Here is a 23121-nt window from a genome sequence, read left to right on the forward strand (position 1 = left end):
GGGGCTTTCGCGACCAATATTATTAATTAATAAAGGTTTTTGGGTGAGGTCGCGTAAGTATAAATGTGTCGTAACCCTCCACCACCCGGCACAGCCAGTAAGGACCGCCTGTGTTGCGATCGGCACGTTCTGTTTACGTGACAAACCTTGCTAATTGGCTGTGTCGGGTGGTGGCAGGTTTAACGACACATTATATTTACGCGATCTCACCCAAAAGCCTCTATTATGGATAATATTGGTCGCGAAAGCCTACTGCGTGTTCAACTGACTAATTTTTCTTCATCAATAATGATGACGACTACGATGAAATTTACAGAGATGAACATTGACTTAAATTTCGATTTAAAGCTTTCGTGACTGCAGCAGGGATTCATCTTCTTGGTTCTTTCGGTAAAGTCACGTAGAAGGGAAATAATAAAATAATAAAATTAAAACATAATAAAATACAATTCTCACGACGTTTCGGCCACAACGCAAGCAGCCGTCCTCAGGTGAAGAACAGGTCTGTCGGAAAGACGGCGTCTGAATGACTTTTCCGGCAGCAGACGGTGTAGTTGACACGTGTTGACGCGTTGATTCTCACTCGTTCCGAACGCTTTGTTTGTTTCAGGCGCTAAAGGTGAAGCTGGGGACCGGGGCATGCCCGGAATCCCCGGGAGCAGGGGTAGGTGTCTCTCTTCTTATTACATTTCTTGACGCGTACGGCTCTTGTTGTCAATCCACTGCTGGATGAGGGCCTCCTCACGTCGCTGCGTCCCGTGGGAGATATTCGACCGCGCTGCCCAACGCACCGTGCGGCCGCTGCGTACCTGGCGGCATAAGTTAGATTACTCCCCCCGCCCCCCCCCCCCCCCCCCCCCCGTTCACGGCTGATATCGGTGGCGAGTGACGTCGGAACGGATTCCCCCTTCCCCAAGCCGCACGAAGCCAGCGTGGTGAAGTATGGTCAAGACGGGATGTGGCGAGGCCGCGGGTCGACGACGCTTCTGTAGAGACTGGTGCTCGTGATGCGCTCACGTGTTTGACGGGTCACGTTAACACAATTGTTCACCTTCTTTAACAGGCGATCAAGGCCAGCAAGGCTCGCCAGGAACTCCAGGCCCCATGGGTAATACATAATTGCCCGTCTGTGCACGATCTCATTCTTCTGCTTGTGATAGTCACCGTAGTCATCTGCCTCGTGTTGATGAGAGGGCCGATACGGATTCCTCCAGTATAAATACATGTTCTGATTCTGTATTTTTGTCGCAGTTGTATTAGTCGTGGTCATCACCTCCCGCGATTACAATCATCATCATCGTCATTGGTCAACAATGTTAGGCAGTCACCTGGTAGTAAAGGGCCACTGATCGAATCAAGTTCCTCTCTTCCACCTCCCACACTCGTAGGCATTCAGGGACCCCCTGGACTACAGGGACCTCAAGGATTTGACGGGACCGTCGCACAGAAAGGAGCTCGGGGTGAGTTGGCAATGACGGGCCGTAGGTGGTTCTGTCTTGCCGTCCTCACTGATTTCTATTCGCTTCTTTGGTGCGCGCTGTATGGTGCCATTGCTTTTTTGGTCATGTTGATGCTATCCTGGTCACTCATTGGCAACATTACATTACGTACATAAAAACACTCACTCATATCAATATTCGAACAGCGTCTTCAAATGTGAAATTTCGACCTGTGTCTGTGTCCATGTTTGATGAGTACACATGTGCCGTGAGCATGTGGGTGTACGTGTTAGGTGTTAACATCGATACTCACGATACAAATGCGGCCAGGCACGGTGCTGACCACCCACCACCTCGCGTGCCGTGCCGGCCTTCATGGGTGCTTGCCAACAGCACTTGCCCCAACATTCTGCTCAGGCTATAAGGGGGATCTTTGTCTGTGTGTCCGCGCTGTTTAGGAGACGTTGGACCAGAGGGACCACCTGGCCAGAAAGGCCGTGACGGGATTCCCGGCACTCGAGGGGAACCCGGAGCTCCAGGGAGTGGACAGAAGGGCGACCGAGGTGAGAGTCACTCCCGACACTTACAAAACACAAAGATCACGAACTATTAACTACTATTTTATTTGACCATGTAAAGCCCACTGAGCTATATAGCTCTTTTTCAGAAACCACCAGGCCACAAATGATAGCTCAGCGAAGTGGCTTATCGCGTGTAAATTTATAGCAGCCCAATACTCTAAACGCACGTTGATTCTAAACGTGGAGGGAAAACCCAGAGAAAAATCCACGCGCCCACGGGGATAACACGCAAACTCTAAATATACAGCAGGCGTCAGGGTCGGGATTGAACCCCACGACCTCCTGTACACCAGGCGAGGTAGTTAACATCTCGCCACCGTGGCGCCCCAAAATAATACTTGCGTCAGAAGTGGGCGTCAAGTTGGCCGCAGCGGCTACGCTTGCGCCTCGCCACAAGACATGATCCTAATTATCTGCATTATTGTAATCAGTATTATCTTAATATTCATTACTTATACAATCATTAAAATTGTCGTCGTCATCATCATCATGATGATTCCGCACCTCTGATTGGTAACGGTTGGCTACGTTATGGTGCGAAAGAAGTTCAGCGTACGTACATCATCGTCGTCGTCGTCGTCACCGCCGTGGATGCTGGTTTTGATGTCTGGCTTTAATTCGCCCGCCACGGTTTCGCTCCGCGTGTCTGGCCAGGTGCGCCCGGAGAGCAAGGGTTTCCAGGTCTCCAGGGCCCTCCCGGTGTCTCCGGACAAAAAGGTACCAGTGGGGGGAGGAATAATAAAAAAGTTATTTTCGGTGCGGAGTTTTTTGTTCCCCTACGCACCCCCCCCCCCCGTGTTCTGCGCGCGTTCTCCTCTGGCTGCAATGAAACTGCTATTGGCCAACCCATACGACATATGCTAAAAATGACGCTGCAAATTACGGTAGTCATTTGGGACGACACACAATCAGCGACGTCGCCCCTTCATGCGAACAAAAAAAAAAACTTAGCAAGACCCTCCTGAAGCAAACAAGGGTAATGATGAATATAAAAATACAATTATAATTGAGGCCTTCATCCAACAGCGGAGAGATCATGGGTGATTGACGATGGTGGTGAGATGTTAACTCCCTCACCTGGTATGCAGGAGGTCGTGGGTTCGATCCTGACCCTGACACCCGCTGTATATTTGGTCGCGAGGATTTTTTTCTCCGGGTCCTCCAGTTTTCCCCTCCACGTTTTGAATCGACATCGCGCTTTTCGAGTGTCTGGCTGCTATAAATGTGCGCGTGATAAGCCACTTGGTTGAGCTCTCATTCGTAACCAGGTCGCTTCTGATAAAAGAGCCGCATAGCTCAGTGGGCCTTGCCTGGTAAAATAGAAAAAAAGTGTTTAGCGTTTAGTTGAATCACTCTGTGCTCGTGTGTCTGTTACAGGTTCTGCCGGAGACAAAGGCTCCACAGGATTTGACGGTGAGGACTCTTGACCCAACCCCCTGTACCCCCTCGTGACTGAGGCCCCCCCCCTTGCCCCCCCCCCTTCCCCGCTGCACCCGTCAGGACTGAGATGCACGGGGGGGGGACGAACGTCACTCCTCTCGCTCACCCCCCCTCCCCCGTCATCTCGTCTAGTGCCGGATTAAGCTAGTGCGGGGCCTGTAGCATATGTTATAAAGGGGCCCTTTATACAAAAAAACACGTCAAAATTAAAACACATACATTTTTCATTTGCATAGTATAGTAATTGTATTTTTTCATTTGCTATACAGCCGGACAATACGGCAAAATCACTAACCATAAACACCCAGTCGTTCGTAAAAGTTGAAGACGGTATAGTACTATAGTAATGGAGCAAGTGCAGAATCACTGAACCGGTAGCTTGGAAGCATTCGTAAAAGTTGAAGACGGCATAGTACTATAGTAATAGAGCAAGTGCAGAATCACTGAACCGGTAGCTTGGAAGCATTCGTAAAAGTTGAAGACGGCATAGTACTATAGTAATGAAGCAAGTGCAGAATCACTGAACCGGTAGCTTGGAAGCATTTAGCGCGGAGCCCTTGAAAGTGCGGGGCCCGTGGCACATGCAGCTTCTTTTGCAACGAGGAGAATCCAGCATTGATCTCGTCTCGTCTTGCACCGCAGGTTTGCCAGGAGCGTCCGGCCAGAGAGGCGAGCCCGGACAAAAAGGATCAAAGGGTACGGAACCTGTTTTGGAAGATTTAACGCGCAAAACTTTAACTTGAACTTGTCGATTTGCCTCGAGGGTGTCCTGGCTTGGTTGGCAAGTTGGGGTCGTGGTCTGTGATGTGTGAGACCGAATGGATTTATTTGATTTGTTGCGATCACTTTTTTGGTGTTTGTGCTGCTTTTTGTTTCGGTGATTTTTTTTGGGAATTGTTTATACATTTTTTACTTTGCTTGGGAGTTGGGTTTTCATTTCTTCTGTAGTAGCTTAATATAGGATTTGTTCCTTATATATAATGAAAGTTCAGCGTTCTGAGATGCAATTAGCATGAATGATGCTATATATAAAATGCAATTATCATTGAGTCCGTAAGTTAAATAATCACTGGTAGAGTTCGGGTCTCATGTTTTGCTAAGTTACATTCAACTTCGAGCGAAAACACTCTGGCGTAAATGTGCCCACCCCCCTCCCCACCGCCCCGTCGGTTGAAACGAACGAATTTATCGTGAACGTGATTTGTGATGACCGATGCGTTGTGCTGCGTTCGCAGGTGACAGGGGTGATAATGGCAGCCCTGGTGTTAAAGGTGAGGACCGATGCACGGTTACAGTCCACGGTGTTTAGGCTTGAACCAGTGTGAAGATAGACAAGCTGTCCTTAAGGATAATGAGCAATACAGAACATGGCCTTTCATGTTGGAGAGCAACTCAGAATGTGGAACTAGTTGTTCGTGCAGACTTTAGGTGCTATAAATTCTACCAATGAGGACAATTTTCGAGCTAATTTGATGAATTCTCATGAAATCATGCTTTGTTCACATTTCATTTGACAGGCAAAAAACAACGCGGTTTCACAAAGACTCCATTACAGTTGCCATCGTATTTTGATGCTGCTTTTAGTCACCTTAGATATTAATTAGCCAGTTACTTGTCCCTTAACCAGTTAATTAAAAAGGGGCATCGGGGTGGCTAGATGTTAACTACCTCTCCTGGTATGCAGGAGGTCAAGGGTTCGATCCTGACCCTGACGCCTGTATATTTGGAGTTTGCGTGTCTCTCTCCCCGTGGTCGCGTGGATTTTCTCCGGGTCCTCCGGTGTTTCCTTCCACATTTATAAATGTGCTTTTTTAGAGTATTTGGCTGATACACATTTCCACGTGATAAGCCACTTCGTTAAGCTATCCTTTGTGGCCAAGTTCGCTTCTGAAAAAGAGCTACTTAGCTCAGTGGGCCTTACCTGATAAAATAAAAAAAACATTCGCTCAGTCAGACTGCGCTTAAAGGACTGGATATAAATGAGTGAATAAAGTAATTTTTCCATGGCAATTTTTTTTCTCAAAATCAATCGGCTATGCTGCTTTGGCCGTGTGTCTCACTGTGTTTTTTGTTGTTATTTTATTTCTTATCGTTAGGCGATGCAGGTGAAGCAGGGCTGCGTGGTTTGGCAGGTGAGCACTTCTTTCACGTTGGCGCCGTTATTTTTCTTCTCAAATGCCGCTCTTGAAAAAACGTCGACTGCATCGCCGTGGCAATGCGCACGCTTGCACGCGCGAATAGAAAGAGACGAGCAAGCCGTGTTTAACCCTTGCAGCGAAAAGCTAAATAAACAAATAAATATGAGATGGGACAAAGCCTGAATTGTTCAACGCGCCGCGTTTTTTGTTGCATTCAACACGACGATGTTTGCGTGTGCGGTTTCCCCGTGGCCTCTGCGATCTCTCTGCCCTCAAACGACGAGCTTGATCTCGTTTCAGGCGAGATCGGACTACGCGGGCCCATAGGACCTGCAGGCCCAGCAGGAATAAAAGGCGACAAAGGTGATTTAGAATGATTATTGTTACGATATTTTGTCTTCTCTCTGTCTTCTAGTGGCTCTTTAAACCACCGCACACGGCTCTATGGAAGGGGCATAACGTCGAACGCACTACCACAGTAGTGGCAAAGAGATAATGAATGTCTCCCGTGCTGTGCCGAAAACTCTAAATGTGTATACACTTGGCTCTTTGCAGAACTCAAGGGTACCCTTTTAGCTCTCAGTCTGTGACAGGGTGGCCACCCTCTGTGCTGTAGGAATCCAGTGAACGTGCAATGTTGGACCGATGTTGGCACGTGGTTGAAACTGGTGGCCCAAAGTCGGCCCAACGTTCCCGCGTTTACTGGGAGTTATGCAAAGGATATTTGCATCGGAGTTAATTGCTAAGGATGTGACGATGCTCTGATTCATCGATGTGAATCGATCCAATACAAAAAAAGTTGATCAAAAAACTTTAAACGGATGGTACAGAATTACAACGAATATAATCGATTCTCGAACTGAGTCGTGACCCTGAATCGTGGCAGTTTATCCAGTTTCCGTGTGGAAGCAGGTTGTGACATGCTTCCAAATGAATGATTCATAGCACCCTTCTTATTTCAAACAATGTAATGCTACATGTTATCAACAGAGTTGCCGCAGTACTCAAACGCGTATTTTCTCCATGTACATGTGAAACATGTCTTTAGTGCTTCACTGATTTATGAAGCTACTGTTACCGCAAGTACACATAGAGAAATAACTTATTGCTCTGGAGTCGAACGAAAGCTGCATTTCACTCGATCTTTCATGAACTGGCCGTGCCTCCCACAGGCGAACCTGGAACGGCGGGTCGTCCCGGACCACAAGGTGCTTTCCACGACTTACGCGTTAAAATGCGTGCGCGTGTCTTCAGTTGCTATTCTGCGTACGCGAACGATCGGTCATTTCCACGGTAAAAGTGATCGCAGTACGGGACGAGGAAGCTGATGATCGCAAAATTTATCGTTCGCGTCAAACGTGGATTGTATAAGCCTCTAAATGTGCTTGCACAGCATGTCGCTGCCACGCGTAGAAGATCCCACTTCATCCCCGTGTCTGATAATGCTCGCATTGGCTTTGTAACTCATTTACTGTGGAATCACCCATGCTTTTAAAATTTGCAAATTTTTAGTTGACATCTTGAAAAAAATCACACACGGTCATCGGCGGCATGCAAAGCACAGCGAACTACATTTCCTTGGGTTAAAAGCTGACATAATTCCTCACATTGCTCCCGTAGGAGAGGTTGGCAACCCGGGCAGTGCTGGAAAGCGTGGAGCGGATGGACAGCCAGGGGAATCCGGACCCAAAGGTAAGAGACATCACCAGAAGCCAGTGCCGGATTATCCCAGCAGCTCAAGTAGCTATATATGCTACGGGCCCCGCACTTTCAAGGGCCCCGCATTAAATGCTGTCAAGCTATCAATTTCCGGTTTAGTGATTCTGCACTTGCTCTATTACTATAGTACTATACTGCCTTAAACTTTTATGAACTACTGGGTGTTTAAGATTAGCGATTTGTCGTATTATCTGGCTGTATAGGCAAATGAAAATATACAATTACTTTACTATGCAAGTTAAACATTGGTGTTTTAATATTTACGTGTATTTTTTATCTAGGGCCCCTTTATAACATATACTACAGGCCCCGCACTAGCTTAATCCGGCACTGCCAGAAACACGACTCCACACACACAACACCCTCCCCCTCTTCCCTCTGTCTCTGTTCACACCCCCCTCTCTGAGGCCACAGTGTCATTGACAAATGCGTTGCGTTGTTTTTTTTGTTACTCTGTATCGGTGTTTCTCAACTCCATTCCTCACGACCTTCACCCAGTTGCCTCTTCCTGATTGCCGCTCATGTGCAATATAAGGCCGTGTGTGTACCACTGCTTGCTCTCTAAAAGCATTTCAACAAAAGCATTTTATTATTTTACCAGGTAAGGCCCACTGAGCTATACAGCTCTTTTACAGAAGCGACTTGTCCACAAACGATAGCTCAACGAAGCGGCTTATCACGTGGAAATGTATCGCGGTCAAATACTCTAAACGCACGTTACTAAACGTGGAGGGGAAACCGGAGGATCCGAAGAAAAATATACACGACCACGGGGAGAGAGAGAGAGACACGCAAACTCCAAATATACAGTAGACATCTGGGTCGGGATCGAACCTACGACCACCTGCATACCGGGCGAGGTTGTTAACATCTCCTAGCCACCGTGGTGCCCCTCTCGATGTCTGCTAATCAGAAAAAGCTGTCCCGTGGTTGGCCGTCGCGAGGACTGTCAGTGAGAAATGCTGCTCTGTGTTCCTGTTTTGCATGGAGCGGTGGCACAGTGGTTAGCACACCACGCTATGAATCCATGGTCTACATGAGTGGCGATTGACATCAAAGCATGTCCTGGGTCACCACCCAACCTCTTCTCCATCCATTACTAACCAGCAAAGTGAAGTATGGTCAAACCATCTCTTTGACCACGATGGCCCATCTCTTATCACCGTATAATTCTTCTTCGTCTATTTGGGGCGGCGTGAACGTGAATAGCGGTGGCACCTGGGCAGGGTCGGGTTGAGGTATCGTCTAAGTAAGCTACGGGTTTAGGGCCTCGCGTTATGAGAGGCCTCTAAATACCATCACACGAACTCCGGTCATCCTCTTAGCAGCAGCAGCGGCTTTTGGCTGGCCATTGAACAAAGACGGTGACCGCATCGCACAGCTTTCAGATGCGCTTACGCGGCCGTCTGGAACGCTCTTCTCTCCGATATTAGGAAGCCACTGGAGCTATGCACTTTTAAATCTGGAATAAAAAAAAAAACTAATTTCTTTAGAATAGCTTTTTTGTTTTAGTTTGCTGTCCTTCCCCCGTACCTCCGATTAGCAACGGTTGGCTACGTACGCTGCGAAAGAAGTTCAACATACATATACATAAAATACGAACAAATAATAATAATGCTACAAAGCTTCAAGTTTTATGACAAGAGTTCGTTGAAAAATAGAGGCGACAGCGAAAAAAAAACTCTCTAAAACGGTTATTTTCATTCCGATCTAACAATATGCAGGCATGCCTCGATTTACGAACCCTACGCTTGGCACTGCTAAGGGCTCCCAGCGATGCCATTATCCGGCCCTGCACCTGGGCCTTGCCAAGGACCGAGATGATGCTGTTTTGTTTTCTCTGTAGGACCGCCAGGAGTGGCCGGACTGCCAGGTATTTTGCGCACTTCGGAAAATTAATCGACAGCAGTTGTGTCGTTATCGATCGATCGATTCATCGATCGATAACGATCATTAAGTAACAACGCACGCATCGAATTGCGTGCGTGAGAATCGATGTGCTTTGTTTCGTGTTTATCTGGCACATACGGAATGGCTTTGACGTGACCCCTGCAGCCACTAGTGGCCGCTACGATCACCATAGTGTTCATTTAAAAAAATCATTCCATTATCGAATCGAATCGTGACTATTCATCAATTCCCTGGCCTGGGGTGAATCTTTACACATCTTTTGTAAACGTGACTAATACATGATAATTCATTTTGCATCCAAATGTTTTCTTAAATATGTGTTTCGTGATGCATAGTGTTCACTTTCACATGGCTAAACACACGTTTTTTAAATATGAAGCTACATTTTTTTTAAATTCACTATTTCATAATTCTAATTTTATTTGTCATTGAAATTTTCACTTATGACATTTTCCGTACACAACCTCTATCGAGTACAGTCCACCGTATGCAATGACGATAACAACTTACACCCAACAAAATGTCATGGATTTTACATTGACGTCTTATTTTTTTTAATAACTATATTTTTCTTGCTGTGTATTTTTCGCTCGGCTCTGTTCGTCACGTCTATCAGCATTCGCTAAACAGATGAAACTGATATCAGGTAGCGCTGCCGCTGCTGGCTACGAAGTGCGCATCATTAACCCTTTGCTCTCCAAACATCGCAGGCCTCGCAGGAGAACCGGGAAGGCCTGGAGTGCAAGGAGAGCCTGGATTTAGAGGTACACAAACACAAATAATCTCAATCATCATATTTAGGCACGGTCTAACCGCTGTTGAACGACGACCTCCGCCAATTCACCGCCATTTATCACGGTCCTGCGATGAGGCAATCCATCAATTTCCCTGCACGCAGATGGGTTTCATCACCCCATCCCTTCTGGGGGAGGCATCCTGTCGAGCGCGTTTTTTCCTCCTTTGGCTGTCACTCTGTCGTTAGTCTCGACCACCGACCATCGTCTGCCCCTTCTGGCGACGTGTGTCCCACGCAGACCCAACGTACTTTTCTCAAAGTCAATCTGACGTTCTGTGTTCCTCTTGTTTTTTCTTCTCTGTCGCTCATCGTGATCCCGCGCGTGCGTTAAGCATTGCACCCCTTCGTGCTTGAGAGTATATTGCTGCATGTGCACTTCCAAACCTGTGCCCACGGGTGCCAGGAACGCATTGAGAGAGAGGGAAGAGTAGGTGTCCTCGAACTTAATTTTCTCTCGACACTTCGCAGGAGAACCTGGCAGCCCTGGCAGCGTCATCAGTGATGGAGGTACGAGAACTTTCTACGATTTTGCACGCGATTTCTACAAACCGATCGCTTCCTTTTTTGGTCATCATCATCGTCATCATCACCAGCCATTGTTTATCTACTGATGGCTGCGCGACGGACGTGCAGATTACGTCGACAGCGCGAACCGGGAAACAGATCATCGTGATTTCACCCTGTTAATCGTTGTGAATTGCAGGAAATTCTCAGACGATCACGATTCCCGGGCCCCCAGGTCCACCCGGGTCCCCAGGTCTGCCCGGCACGCAAGGATTCCCAGGTATGGTGTGACCTGCTCTCTCCACTGGTAGATGGAGCCTTGTAAAATAAAAATAAAACAAAAAGTCTACGTGGTCTTTCTGCTAAGATGAGCACGGGGGCAGCACTTATCTCCTATTTACAAGCCAGTGCTGGAAATTCCACATTCCTATGGGTGGGGGCCATAGGAATGTGGAATTTCTATAAGACAACCACTGCTGACCTCTCCACAAACATTTGAACAACTGGGATTTGAGCTCGCAACTTTGTGACTAAAGTTATGATCACGTGGTACATGCCCTGTCCACCGTAACGACCAGTCCTATCGTCGCATCCCATTAAAAAAGAGAACCAGCCAACGGCGTTCACGTTTTCGCAGTAAAAAAAAAAGCCGTTACTTTAGCCGAGTCCAAGAACACTAGGATTAGAATTATCTTCTTGGTTCTTTTGGTAAAGTCACGTAGAAGGGAAATAATAAAATAATAAAAATAAAACATAATAAAATAATTCTCACGACGTTTCGGCCACAACGCAAGCAGCCGTCCTCAGGTGGAGAGCAGGTCTGTCGAGTAGACAGTCTGACTCTGTCTACGTCGTGAGAATGATTTTATTATGTTTTATGTTTATTATTTTATTATTTCCATTCTACGTGACTTTACCGAAAGAACCAAGAAGATGAATCCCTGCAGTCACGAAAGCTTTAAATCGAAATTATAATTATCATGAAGTGATTGGCTACAAGGCCAGACTTTGAACGTGTTAACGATCCAAACGTGCAATGTATTTCGTGGATGCCTCCTCTGTCGTTGCTGAGCGCCGGTTAACGTTGTTCGAACGCGGTTATTGACGTTGCTTCAGGACACGAGCCGTTTGTGTGATTTTCACAGAAGTTGCAAAACGCTGCTCTGATTTCAGGTCCCATCGGTCCTCCTGGCAGCCAGGGTATCCAAGGTAAGCGGATTTACAATTGCGCGGTCATTTCTTATCAAACCTAAGGAAAACATACCTGTAAAATCCTGGCTCACTATATTAGCACAACTTATGTGCCTATATACTTTCCAATACGAGAAACTCTACATTTTGACTTCCCTGTTAGCATTCAGTCTAGGACCAAATCACCATCAAGTCAGAACTCGGAAGCTAAGCAGGATTGAGCCTGGATGGTGCATGAATGGGTGACCATCGTGCATAATAGCAGGTGCTACAGGCTCCTGCTGCTGCTTTTGTTGCTTTGGGGCTATGTTGTGAGCATATTACAGCGCGGTAAAATCCGTGGTTGTACTGTACCGTGGCGCACACACTCAACGCCTTCACCGACCCTCCCTGTCACATGGGTGGTGAAGTATGGTCAGATTATCCCCCTGTGAGCCACACAGCGTGGGGGGTGGCCCTCACCCAGCAGTGGATTGGCAAAAAAGGGGCTGCTGCTGCTGTACGTTAGACACGTGTGAGTCTGCGCGATGAGGTCACACCCGGCCGTACCTGTCCTCCCTGCAGGTGAGAAGGGCGAGAAGGGCGACCGTGGATTCAAAGGAGAAATGGGCGAGCAAGGAGAGAGAGGCGCGGCGGGCCGCTCTGCAGGTAAAATCGCGAGACGGAAGTTTTCCCACGCGCAACAGAATCATAATGTTTTTTTTGACCGGAGGAAACCGCTGAGATATAGAGCTCTTTTTCACCCGTGTTCAGTACGGGGGGGGGCGGGTTAGAAAGTTACAAGAACAACAACCAATGCAAAAACACGATATGAGTGCAAAGTATATGAAAGATAAGCGAATCACTAAATAAATATATTTTACCAGGTAAAGCGCACCGAGCGATTAGCTTCTTTTAGAAGCGACCTGGCCACAAATGACAGCTCAATGAAGTGGCTTATCACGTGGAAATTTATATCAGCCAAATAATAATAATGATCATAATTTACACTTCTAAAGGATCTTTCACCCGGAGGTCACAAAAAAAACGCACACGCATGCAGGTAGACACCAATAGAAATCTAACCACAAAACTATTCAAGAAAAATATTTTAAAAACACCGCATGAAATGTTGTCCTTTACATAATTTGGGTTATTTGAAGCGACAAACACCGCCCTCTGGCAGGGTGGCTGACGAAGTGCTGGTCTCAGCCGTAGCTCCTTGAGCTACCGCTGAGAGACGCTCTTCCTTAGAAAGCCTATGGGGCTATGCACTTTTACATCTAGATTGAAAACTCATTCCTTTAGGACAGATTTTTGTGTTTGTAGTTTGTTGTCCTTATGAGTACAAATCTTGATGTAAAGCTTTCGTGACTCTCTTGGGTCTTTGGGACAAGTCACAATCGGGATAAAATTGGGGAAAAGGACAATGACAAAAATTTTAATTCGTGTGCATTTCTCCCTTCTCAGCTTCCAGTTCAGTTTCGTACGAGCAGGGACCGGCCGGGCCTCCTGGGCCTCCCGGACCTCCCGGACAGCCAGGCTACTCCTCCGACACCAGTAAGCCATCGTCTTCAATCCAACAAACTTTCACGAAACAGCTTAAAAATGTCACAGTGAGGCATGGACTTTTCTCCGTTCGATATGGGTCCCGGTTCGACGCGTAACTGGGTAACGCATGAACGCAACGAAACGACGAGTGGGCCTGTTTCCGTACAGCTCAACGTCGGCCGACATTCACCCGTCTCCCTGTAACGACGGCGCGTGTCCGTGCATTCGCAGGCATTTCACGCGACGGCCCAATGGGTCCTCCGGGCAGACCAGGGCCGCCAGGTCCCCCGGGTAAGACGATCGTCTCGTAGATCCGCACCTTTGCACTCCGCGTTATCTTCAGGATGAACTTTGCAAAGGTTACGGCAAGCAGCGTTGCATCGCGCTCTGCCTACCTGGCAGCTGAAAGGCGATGGTGTGCTGCAATGGTGTGCTGCAATGGTGTGCTGCAATGGTGTGCTGCAATGGTGTGCTGCAATGGTGTGCTGCGCCGGGTGGGCGCGCGATGGCACCATTTTCCCGGGGTGGAAGTTACTTTCAAGAATGCATTCAATTTTGTTTAATTTCTGTCGTCTCGTTTGTATTGTTTCCTTTCTCGTTTTGTGTCATCCGTACGTTTTTCGTTTTGTTGGTTTTCGCGCCGTAAGCCTTCAGGTAATAATCGCACGTTATGTACGTACATTGCATGTCATTGATTCCTTCACGCTTGTATCACGGGTGCACAAAGACAAAGATCCCCTGCATAGCCTAAGTAGACTTTTGGCCAAGGCTACAGAGGTAATGGCCGCGTGTGTCAAAGATTTGGCCGTGACAATTAATTTCTTTAGAACTAATTTTTGTGTTTAGCTTGTTGTCTTTCCCCCGCACCTCCGATTAGCGCGGTTGGCTACGTACAGTGCGAAAGAAGTTTAACACACACGCGTACATACATATACACTACATTATACACTACTATACAAAACAAAGACAAAGGTACCCTGTATAGCCTGAATAGACTTTTGGGGCAAGTGCTGTTAGCGAGCACCCACGAAGGCCGGCACAGCACACGAGAGGGGGTGGATGGCCGGTCACCACGGCTCTGTTTGGAGAGACGCGCCGTCGCCGCTCGCCTCGTCACCGTGAGCCCACTCTGGGCTGCTCGCAGAGAGAAAAAAAAAGAACCGCGCGGACGCTGCCCCGACGCGTTTGCGGGCATTGTAGCGTTCTAGTTCAGAACGCCGTTCGACGTTTCCGCTCTGCATAACCCGGGAGGTTCGGTGACGGAAGAAGTTCCCAAAGGAGGTCTCGGCAAAAAACGTCGGACATCGCGCCAGACTACGCGGCGGCGCGGACCTGCAAACTCATCGGAGAGCTGCACGGCAACGTAGAACCACGCGGTTCGCTCGCTCGCCCGTTTGCCACGTCTGCGCTGGCTACCCGAGTGAGTGAAGGTGTTTGACGTTTTGTTTCTCCCCCTCCTCCAGGTGAGAGCATCGTGGGACCTCCAGGCCCTCCAGGACTTCCAGGATTTTCATGTGAGTAACGTTGTGCTGAAAGGGTGACGCGCACACACAAAAGGCAACGGTGCTCCGAGTTATGGACCGTTTGGGGCGAACGCTCATGAGCGAGCACCGATTGAGGCCGGCGCCGCGCACAAAGGGGTGGTGTGGTGAACACTGCGGTGCTGGTGTTTTATACAACACACCAGGTACGCATTTAAGGCTGAGTGGACCTAGCGGTGGCCCAGAATGGGTTTGGTGGAGGTGGGGGCAGGTGGAAACTGTGACTAAATGGTGTAAAATAAACGGGAAAACGCGTGCAGGCTGGAGACAAACAGATTTAACAACACGCAAAGGGTGTGCTGCTCACAAACATCAGGGAAGGCACGATTCCCATCATGCATTGCATGCGTGTCGTCACGTGACCACCACACTCTGCAAGTTTTATTTTTACGTGTTCATTTTTAGTGGTTTGCTTACCTTTCCTACACTTTGCACTCCAATGTTTTTGTCTGTGCTGTTTGTTGTTATAACCTTCTGACTCGCCCCTACTGGACATCTGTGAAAAAGAGCTTTACACAGCTCATCGGATTCCTCCAGCATAAATATAGAGTCCGATTGTGCACAACGCCGTTGGGATGTCCGCGTTAACAACCCCTGTCCTGAGTCGGCGGCCTGAGCAATCCTACGGCCCGCTCGCGGCTGACTCCCGTGCCGGTGTTTTCGTGCTTTTCTCCCGCAGCGAGTGAAAACTGGCAGCAGGTGCAGCAGCAGATCCCAGGTCCCCCCGGCCCACCCGGCCCACCAGGTGAGCGAGTCGGTTTAGGATCGTGTGGGTTTAGGATCGAGTGGGTTTAGGATCGTGTGGGTTTAGGATCGTGTGGGTTTAGGATCGTGTCCGTTGCTCGTTCCCGAGAAGGCCGTGTCGCCTGAGAGGGAGAATTCTCACCAAGAGCGCACGGCTCGTAAAGCGGCGGCGTTTGCTGGACGAGCGTCGCTCTGCCGATGAGACCCAGATGGGAGAAACCGGTCCAGAGAAAAACAAACGTTTTCCTGGTTAATCATAAGTTTGTAAAGGCAAATAGGCTAATTGGACTCAAATGTATGGGGTTTTTTCATGAGAAGAGACAGAAGGGAAGTAAATGTGTTTGTTTAAGCGGTGTGTAATGGTAGTTATGAATGATATGTTCACGTCAACCAGGAGAGCACCCATTGACACAACCTAGACCAATGTTTCACAGAGGGTATCAGATTGCAAAAAACGCTTTTAGATATAAATGAACTGACGCACCGTTAAACACCTGCAGAACATGCGATATAATATATAAATATGTACAAACAGTGCCACACGAATGGAATATTACTCCAGAAATGTGGGAATGGAATAGGAATTGGCCAAACAATGCAATCCAGGAACCTCCTAAAATCAATCAAACTTCATAATTTAATACAGCGCCCTTCACAATAAAATAATCACCGAGCGCTTCACATCATTAAAATTTGAGATACACAAAATTGTAAAAAAAATAGTAAAAAAAACGCAGCACCTTCCTTCTATCAGACACTCGGACTAAGATCCCACAAACCCAGCCTGTGAACTCATGAAGCTGGACTATGACCCACAAACCGGAATAAGCCTCCAGCGAGGCTCGCCTTGATGCGTCAATTGGCTTGAGTATGCAACGCACCCCGGCAGTGACACTCTGAGTGGATCACTGCCGTCAAAGTTTTGCGGTAAAGAGCTGCTCCGTGACAGCCGCCGACATTCGTTGATTCTCCCCCCCGCCCCCCCACCGGTAACGACCGTGCGTGTCCGTGCCTTCGCAGGAATTTCTCGCGAAGGCCCGATGGGCCCTCCAGGCAACCGCGGCTCGCCGGGACCGTCAGGTGAGATGGCCGCCCTAAAGATGCCTCTGCCCACAACTCAGCGTGGCTGACAGACCGAGCTCTTGAACGCGCGCGTCAACAAGTTAAATTTCGATTTAAAGCTTTCGTGACTGCAGGGATTCATCGTCTTGGTTCTTTCGGTCAAGTCACGTAGAAGGGAAATAATAAAATAATAAAAATGAAACATTATAAAATAATTCTCACGACGTTTCGGTCACAACGCAAGCAGCCGTCCTCAATAAAATAATTGTCACGACGTTTCGGCCACAACGCAAGCAGCCGTCTTTTGAGGACGGCTGCTTGCGTCCTTTGGGGACGGCTGCTTGCGTTGTGGCCGAAACGTCGTGACAATTATTTTATTATGTTTTATTTTTATTATTTTATTATTTCCCTTCTACGTGACTTTACCGAAAGAACCAAGAAGACGTCAACAAGTTGTCAGCCCGATTTGACACGTGCACGAGCACAAAACAATACTGCAGAAATGTGCTGCTGCTGCTGCCGCCGCTGCCGCCGCCACCGCTTCTTCTTTTGCTGCTGGGATGGAAACTCGATTTTGCACTCGGGGTTTTGTTTTGTACCTCGTGAATGTGGAGTCTATGGGGGCCATGAAGACTTTTGTGGTCGCTCGCTCTCTCTATCTCCGTTGCGTGGATGTGACTTGAGTAGCAACTCTAAATCGATGTCTAAGTTGAAAAATCCAGCGGCTGGTTTAGTATGACGCTCGCTGTGGGCTCGGTAATTTCTTCGCTTGACATCTTGAATGTGAACTTAGAGTGCCATAAATCATCAAATCAAAGTAAATGATTATCATCATCATCGCCTCCGATTAGCGCGGTTGGCTTTGTACGATGCGATAGAAGTTCAACATAAATACATTTAGCAATGTCATCATCGTCGTCGCTTTAAATGTTAGTATCGCCTTTACACGTACGGTTGTGTAACACACAGCAGCACAAGCCAACACAGAGTTTGATTCATAGCATTCGCGGACCAAGTACTTTCTGTGTTATGTAAGCTGCTAAAGTAGTAACCTAATGTGTTTTTCTCTCTCTCCTGTCATGTTTTTGTAACGTCGCACAAGGCAGTGATTATACAACTTACAAAAAAAATCACTCTCTAGCAAGATCATAATTCCAGTTGCGTTGAAATCCCCCAGCGAAATGAAACTTCGAGACACGTTCGTACGAAAGGAAGTACAACGTGTCCTTGTACAAATAAACATTGGCGTGTTGATGTTGCTCTGCAGGACAAATGGGACTACCAGGAATGCCTGGGAGTCCAGGCCAAACCGGAGAGAAAGGTACGTGCCAGCCAGAGAGACAGCGGCCCCACACCTCTCCCACGCTCAGTCAGTCGCTGCCGATCGCCTCACTTGTCCAGCCTATGGCCAAACCACCCGAGACGCGCCCAATCTCATCAGATCGCAACTGCCGAGCGAGGATGGAGTCTCAGTGGGCGACCACCACACACGTACCAGCGCCATCGGCCGCTGCTCCTGCGGAGCGATGCGCTGTTCAGCAGAGGGCAGCGCAGCAATACCATCGTACTGTACTATGGCCCAACGTCTATGCTCCCCGCCTTCGCTAAGCCGCGCTGACCACCCAAAAGTGCAAACGCAAGCATTGTGTCTGCTTGCAGTCACGGTGCCTGACGGGGGAACGGTTTTGTCTCTCTGCAGGAGAAGCCGGTGTCCCAGGGGCTCCAGGATTTGCTGGCCAAGGCTACAGAGGTAAGGGCTGCGTGGTGTGTCAGAGATTTGGCCGTGACAACTCATTTCTATGGAATTTATTTTTTTGTGTTTAAGTTTGTTGTCCTTCCCCCGCACCTCCGATCAGCACGGTTGGCTACGTACGGTGCAAAATAAGTTTAACACACACACACGTACATACATATAGACTACACTATATTATACACTACTATACAAAACAAAGACATATCCCCCATATAGCCTTAACAGACTTGGGGCAAGTGCTGTTAGCGAGCACCTATGAAGGCCGGCACGGCACACGAGGGGGTGGGTGGCCAGCACCACGCCCGTCCACCTTTGTCTCCCCAGTGGCGATGTTTACGCACCGCACCAGGTACTCATTTAAGGCTGAGTTGACCTAGGGGAGGCCCAGGTCCCCGTCAGATAATTCTCACCGGTATTGGCCGTGAGCGGGGAATCGAACTCGTGTCGACGGGTTTGCAGTGCAGCGCGCTAACCGCTACACCACCGCTCCCCCACTGCTACTGCTAGACACTACACTGCTATGCATAACACATCAACTCCCTACACTTGAGAATCACGGGCGGCTGAAGCTCGCGTTCCACCCCTGGCGAGTGACCGTGGGCAGCACCACGACTCGTGTTGCCACCCGTTGACCCGTTGACGTCGCCGTTTTTTCGTATCGCAGCAGAGCAAGGGCCCCCAGGGCCCCCGGGGCCTCCAGGCACGCCGGGCCCCAAGGGAGACACGGGGGCCCCCGGCCTGGGCGGACATTACGCTGGCGTGCAGGGACCGCCAGGCCCCGCCGGGCCCGCAGGAGACAAAGGTACTCGTGGCATTCCGCTCGGAACGACTCGGCGCGACGCTGACGGGTGAACCGCGTGGGGTGGAGCAGGGGGCGTGGTGGTTGGCGCACTCAGAGCTGTGGCTAGGCACGTTGGTAATTGTTATTTTACCGTGCGCCTTTTGGCACCTACAGAACACGAAGAACCAGTGGCATCTACATCTGCAGAACATGAATAACCATTGTGCGCCTTTTGGTGTCATCTGGTCCAACACCATGTGAGACTAGGCTCTAAGGAAAGCTGTCTCGGGTGTGGACCAATCAACTTCAAGGACAGTGCACATACATTATCAGAGTTATGTTTTTTGTTTGCATTATGACTGCAGGTATTGCGGTCTATGCAAACATGACTCCTCGTAAAAAAGGTGTCAGTTTTGTTGCCAGATAAAAGGGTCGAAAACCAATCATCATGTTTTTTACTGGCAAATGAGGTTCCAATGGCTAGGCACGTTGGCAAGGGGTAGGCATGTGGGCACCCGTGGTAAGGTAGGCATGTTGGTACCCATCGCAAGGAACCATCCTTGCGCTCTCTAGCCCTACACCCCCCCCCCCCCTCCAGCTTCTGCAAAGCCAGCACCAGCCTCGCAGAATGTATCAGCCACCAAGCCACAGCTTTGGCCTCGTTTGCCACAATCCTGCCACGCGTCCGGGCGTGTAGTCGCCCTCTGTGTCCCCCTCCCACTGCTCCCGTACTCGCCGCACCCGCGCTGTGATGAATCCAACCACAAGAGAGTGGTGACCACACAGCTGCGTTCTTGCGCAAAGTTGGAGGGGGGGTATTACCCCCCCCCCAGCACATCTACGCCACTATATAAGGAACAGGTGGACTACAAATATGGCTGTCGCCTGATGAAGCTGGTTGTAATTATTGGTGAAACGTCGTACTCAGATTGTAAATGTTTGTGGCTTGGCTCTCCAACACACCGGTGTGCTGTACTAGTAACGAATTGGCCACGTTCTGTTTACGTGACAAGCCTTACTAGTTGGCCGTGTCAGGTGGTGGCGGGTTTTAATTACACATTTATATATTTACACGCTCTGACCCAGAAACAAAACCTCTATTATGGATGATATTGGTCGTGAAAGCCGACGCGTTAAACTGCGATGAATCCAAGTCTGTTTGCCGACCACGGCTTGAACGGCACGGATTACCTTCAGGTGTCTAAGAGAGTCGTTGAATGCACAACAACGTAGCCGCCCACCTGACGAAACCAAGACGTGTGTGTGTGTTGATGAAAATATACCTTTCTGTTTGTTCATTCAGGAGACGTTGGCTATCCCGGGGTACCCGGTGCTCCAGGAATTCCTGGCCGCCCTGGCAGAGGTAATTCATTATGAACCCCCTCTAGATTTGAAGCTTTCGTGACTGCAATGATTCATATTCTTAGGTTTTTTCGGTAAAGTCACGTAGGTAAAAAATTAAAATTAATAAAAGTAAAATAAAAAGTAAAATTAAAATAAAATATATATTATATTATTTTATTTTTATTTTACTTTCATTAATTTTAATTTTTTACCTTCGTGACTTTACCGAAAAAACCTAAGAAAAATTAACCCCCTCGCCACACGGCCACTGAAGCACCTCCAGAGATCACGTTGCTGCTGCCTGAGGTCAAACGAGCCCCCTTCACAATGATCCCTGCCCCCCCCCCGCTCCCTCCTCCAGGCCACAATAACAACAACACGATCTGCTGTCCGATCCCTCCATGTAATATAAGCGCATGTTGTATTATGGAACCTGCATGGGGGTAAGTGGAGGGGGCAGTGGTGAGCACCCGGCCATCTGAGTTGAAATTCTCGGTCTCCGTTAACGTCAGCAGTGAGTGGTATCTAAATCGGTCCTGGGCCTCACCTTCACTATCTATTTATTTTTTGGTTGCTATTTTAATTCTTACAAGGTAAGGCCCCCTGAGCTATACAGCTCTTTTTTTCAGATGCGACCTGGCCGCAAATGATAGCTCAACGAAGTGGCTTATCGTGTGGAAATTTATAGCAGCCAAATACTCTGAACGCGTGATGTTGATTCTAAATGTGGAGGGAAAAACCGGAGGACCTGGAGCAAAATCCACACGCCCGAGGGGGAGAGAGAGAACATGCAAACTCCAAATATATAGCAGGCGTCAAGGTCGAGATCGAACCCACGACATCCTGTAGACCAGGCGAGGTAGTTAACATCTCACCACCGTGGCACCCCAACCCACAAGGACCAGCGTGGTGTTGGTGAAGTATGTTCGAACAAACCCCAACGACTGACACTGCATGGGGTTCAATCAGCAGAGGGTTGGCAAAGGTGTGAATATAATTGTTACATTTTCTCTTAAACACACTCAAGTTTCGTTTTTGGAATAACTCATTTATATCATCTTGGAATATATTTGTAGTTTTTAGACGCTATAGACGATGAAATAATAATAATGATTATAGTTATATCTCGAGAGTAATGTTTGGCAAATGAAATTCCAAGCAATTGCCGCACCGAATGTGGGATGATTTTACTCAAGGGCACGAAACCAAACACCGAAGACTCATCACCCACGCAGAACGGATTAAATGAAATCATTTGGTCGCAGTACGTCCGACACCGTGGTATTTTACGAGCATTTCTCATCGCTCGAAAACTACAGTCCCAATCGGCTGAAATACCATACCCGAGCACTACCCACGTCTCTCGCGTATCTCTAAAGCAGTGGCTCTAAAGCTTCACTGCAGTCTGCACCCCTTTGGTTCTCAGAAAGGGCATCTCGCACCCCCAGGTTAAGAATGGCTGCTTTAAATCGATACCCGCATCCAAATGTGCGTACGTCCGATCTCACGGAACAGCGCGTAACTTTTTCCTTCTCGTCCGTGCCCCCCAACTCCCTTCCCCCCCATGCCCCCCCCCCTCCCGTGCCCCCTCCCCCCACCCCGTCCACGCAAACCGCGCTCGCAGACGCCACTAACGGCGCTCAGCCGGACGAGGACATTTCCATCATGGTCGGCGTGGGAGAGCTCGAGCAGCAGCAGAGTTGGTCGGGGTCTCAAAGAGAGATCAGCAGCAGCAGTAGCAGCAGCAGCAGCAGCAGCGGCAGCAGCAGCAGCAATGGAGGCGGTGGCAGGAACAGCGGTGGTGGCGGCGGCGGCGGCGGCGGTGGTGGCAGCTTCTCGAGTGGTTCCTCCAATCGTGGCTCACAGCAGCCGTCTGTGCAGTACATCGCTGGGCCGCCCGGCCCGCCCGGCCCACCCGGCCCACCGGGCTCTGGAGGTGGAAGCAGCTGGAGTACAGGTAGCTGCTGGGGGTTGTGCTGTACATGGCGACACATCGGGACGCACCTGCTCACGCTACACCGCTGCCTCCGATTCGTCCATTGGTCTTCTCCCCACCTCTCGCTACTCCTGCCTGGTCCGATAGTTTGATGACGCTTGCCCAGCGGACGCGCGGTACTGCCCCGACCTCTCGAGCCCTCTGCTCATCCTTCGAGCGCCGAACATCGGCTTATCTAACGAAAGATGTTCAGCATACGTCCATAGATACATCTATACCGGACGCATTATATCTCGTTGGTGTGAATGTTTCTGTTCGCATTTGTGATTTATTGCACTTGTTTAGCCAGGAAAGCCTCAAGACTGTTTTCAGGAGGGTCCTGCCAATTATCCCCTATGTGAAACATGGCTGTTGTTTTGTTCTTTAAAAACACCCCCCCCCCCCCTCCACAGACTACCAGGGCTACGGGGGAATTCAAGGACCCCAAGGGCCCCGTGGGCGTCCAGGGGTGCCTGGCTCCCCTGGTGTGCCTGGCACGATCCACAACATCGTCGAGATACAGGAGTACCTGAGATGTGAGTCACTGGGACCCTGCGCCGAACGTAACAAAGATAACAACAAAGATCCCCCATATAGCCCCTTAACAGACTGTAGGGGCAAGTGCTGTTAGCGAGCACCTATGAACACACACACACACGCCTCGACTGTCGC

At 49.0% G+C, this 23121-nt stretch overlaps 1 protein-coding gene across 1 annotated transcript in view; it reads left to right on the forward strand.

Moving 5' to 3' along the window:
- The window catches only part of LOC144931381 (uncharacterized), a 33486-nt gene that overhangs the window by 6749 nt on the left and 3616 nt on the right, over window positions 1-23121 (forward strand). The window contains exons 10-38 of the mRNA XM_078855187.1: window positions 611-664; window positions 1064-1108; window positions 1389-1460; window positions 1898-2002; window positions 2675-2737; window positions 3398-3433; window positions 4103-4156; window positions 4696-4731; window positions 5557-5592; window positions 5899-5961; window positions 6771-6806; window positions 7219-7290; window positions 9164-9190; window positions 9939-9992; window positions 10493-10531; window positions 10728-10808; window positions 11702-11737; window positions 12284-12367; window positions 13169-13258; window positions 13481-13540; window positions 14713-14763; window positions 15470-15535; window positions 16555-16614; window positions 17864-17917; window positions 18296-18346; window positions 19014-19151; window positions 20434-20493; window positions 22099-22431; window positions 22863-22985. Of these exons, the coding sequence (XP_078711313.1) occupies window positions 611-664; window positions 1064-1108; window positions 1389-1460; window positions 1898-2002; window positions 2675-2737; window positions 3398-3433; window positions 4103-4156; window positions 4696-4731; window positions 5557-5592; window positions 5899-5961; window positions 6771-6806; window positions 7219-7290; window positions 9164-9190; window positions 9939-9992; window positions 10493-10531; window positions 10728-10808; window positions 11702-11737; window positions 12284-12367; window positions 13169-13258; window positions 13481-13540; window positions 14713-14763; window positions 15470-15535; window positions 16555-16614; window positions 17864-17917; window positions 18296-18346; window positions 19014-19151; window positions 20434-20493; window positions 22099-22431; window positions 22863-22985 (2079 nt within the window). The remainder of the gene's footprint in view (window positions 1-610; window positions 665-1063; window positions 1109-1388; window positions 1461-1897; window positions 2003-2674; window positions 2738-3397; window positions 3434-4102; window positions 4157-4695; window positions 4732-5556; window positions 5593-5898; window positions 5962-6770; window positions 6807-7218; window positions 7291-9163; window positions 9191-9938; window positions 9993-10492; window positions 10532-10727; window positions 10809-11701; window positions 11738-12283; window positions 12368-13168; window positions 13259-13480; window positions 13541-14712; window positions 14764-15469; window positions 15536-16554; window positions 16615-17863; window positions 17918-18295; window positions 18347-19013; window positions 19152-20433; window positions 20494-22098; window positions 22432-22862; window positions 22986-23121) is intronic.

Source organism: Lampetra fluviatilis, chromosome 4 (genome assembly GCF_964198595.1).
Source record: "Lampetra fluviatilis chromosome 4, kcLamFluv1.1, whole genome shotgun sequence".
Lineage (NCBI taxonomy): Eukaryota > Metazoa > Chordata > Hyperoartia > Petromyzontiformes > Petromyzontidae > Lampetra > Lampetra fluviatilis.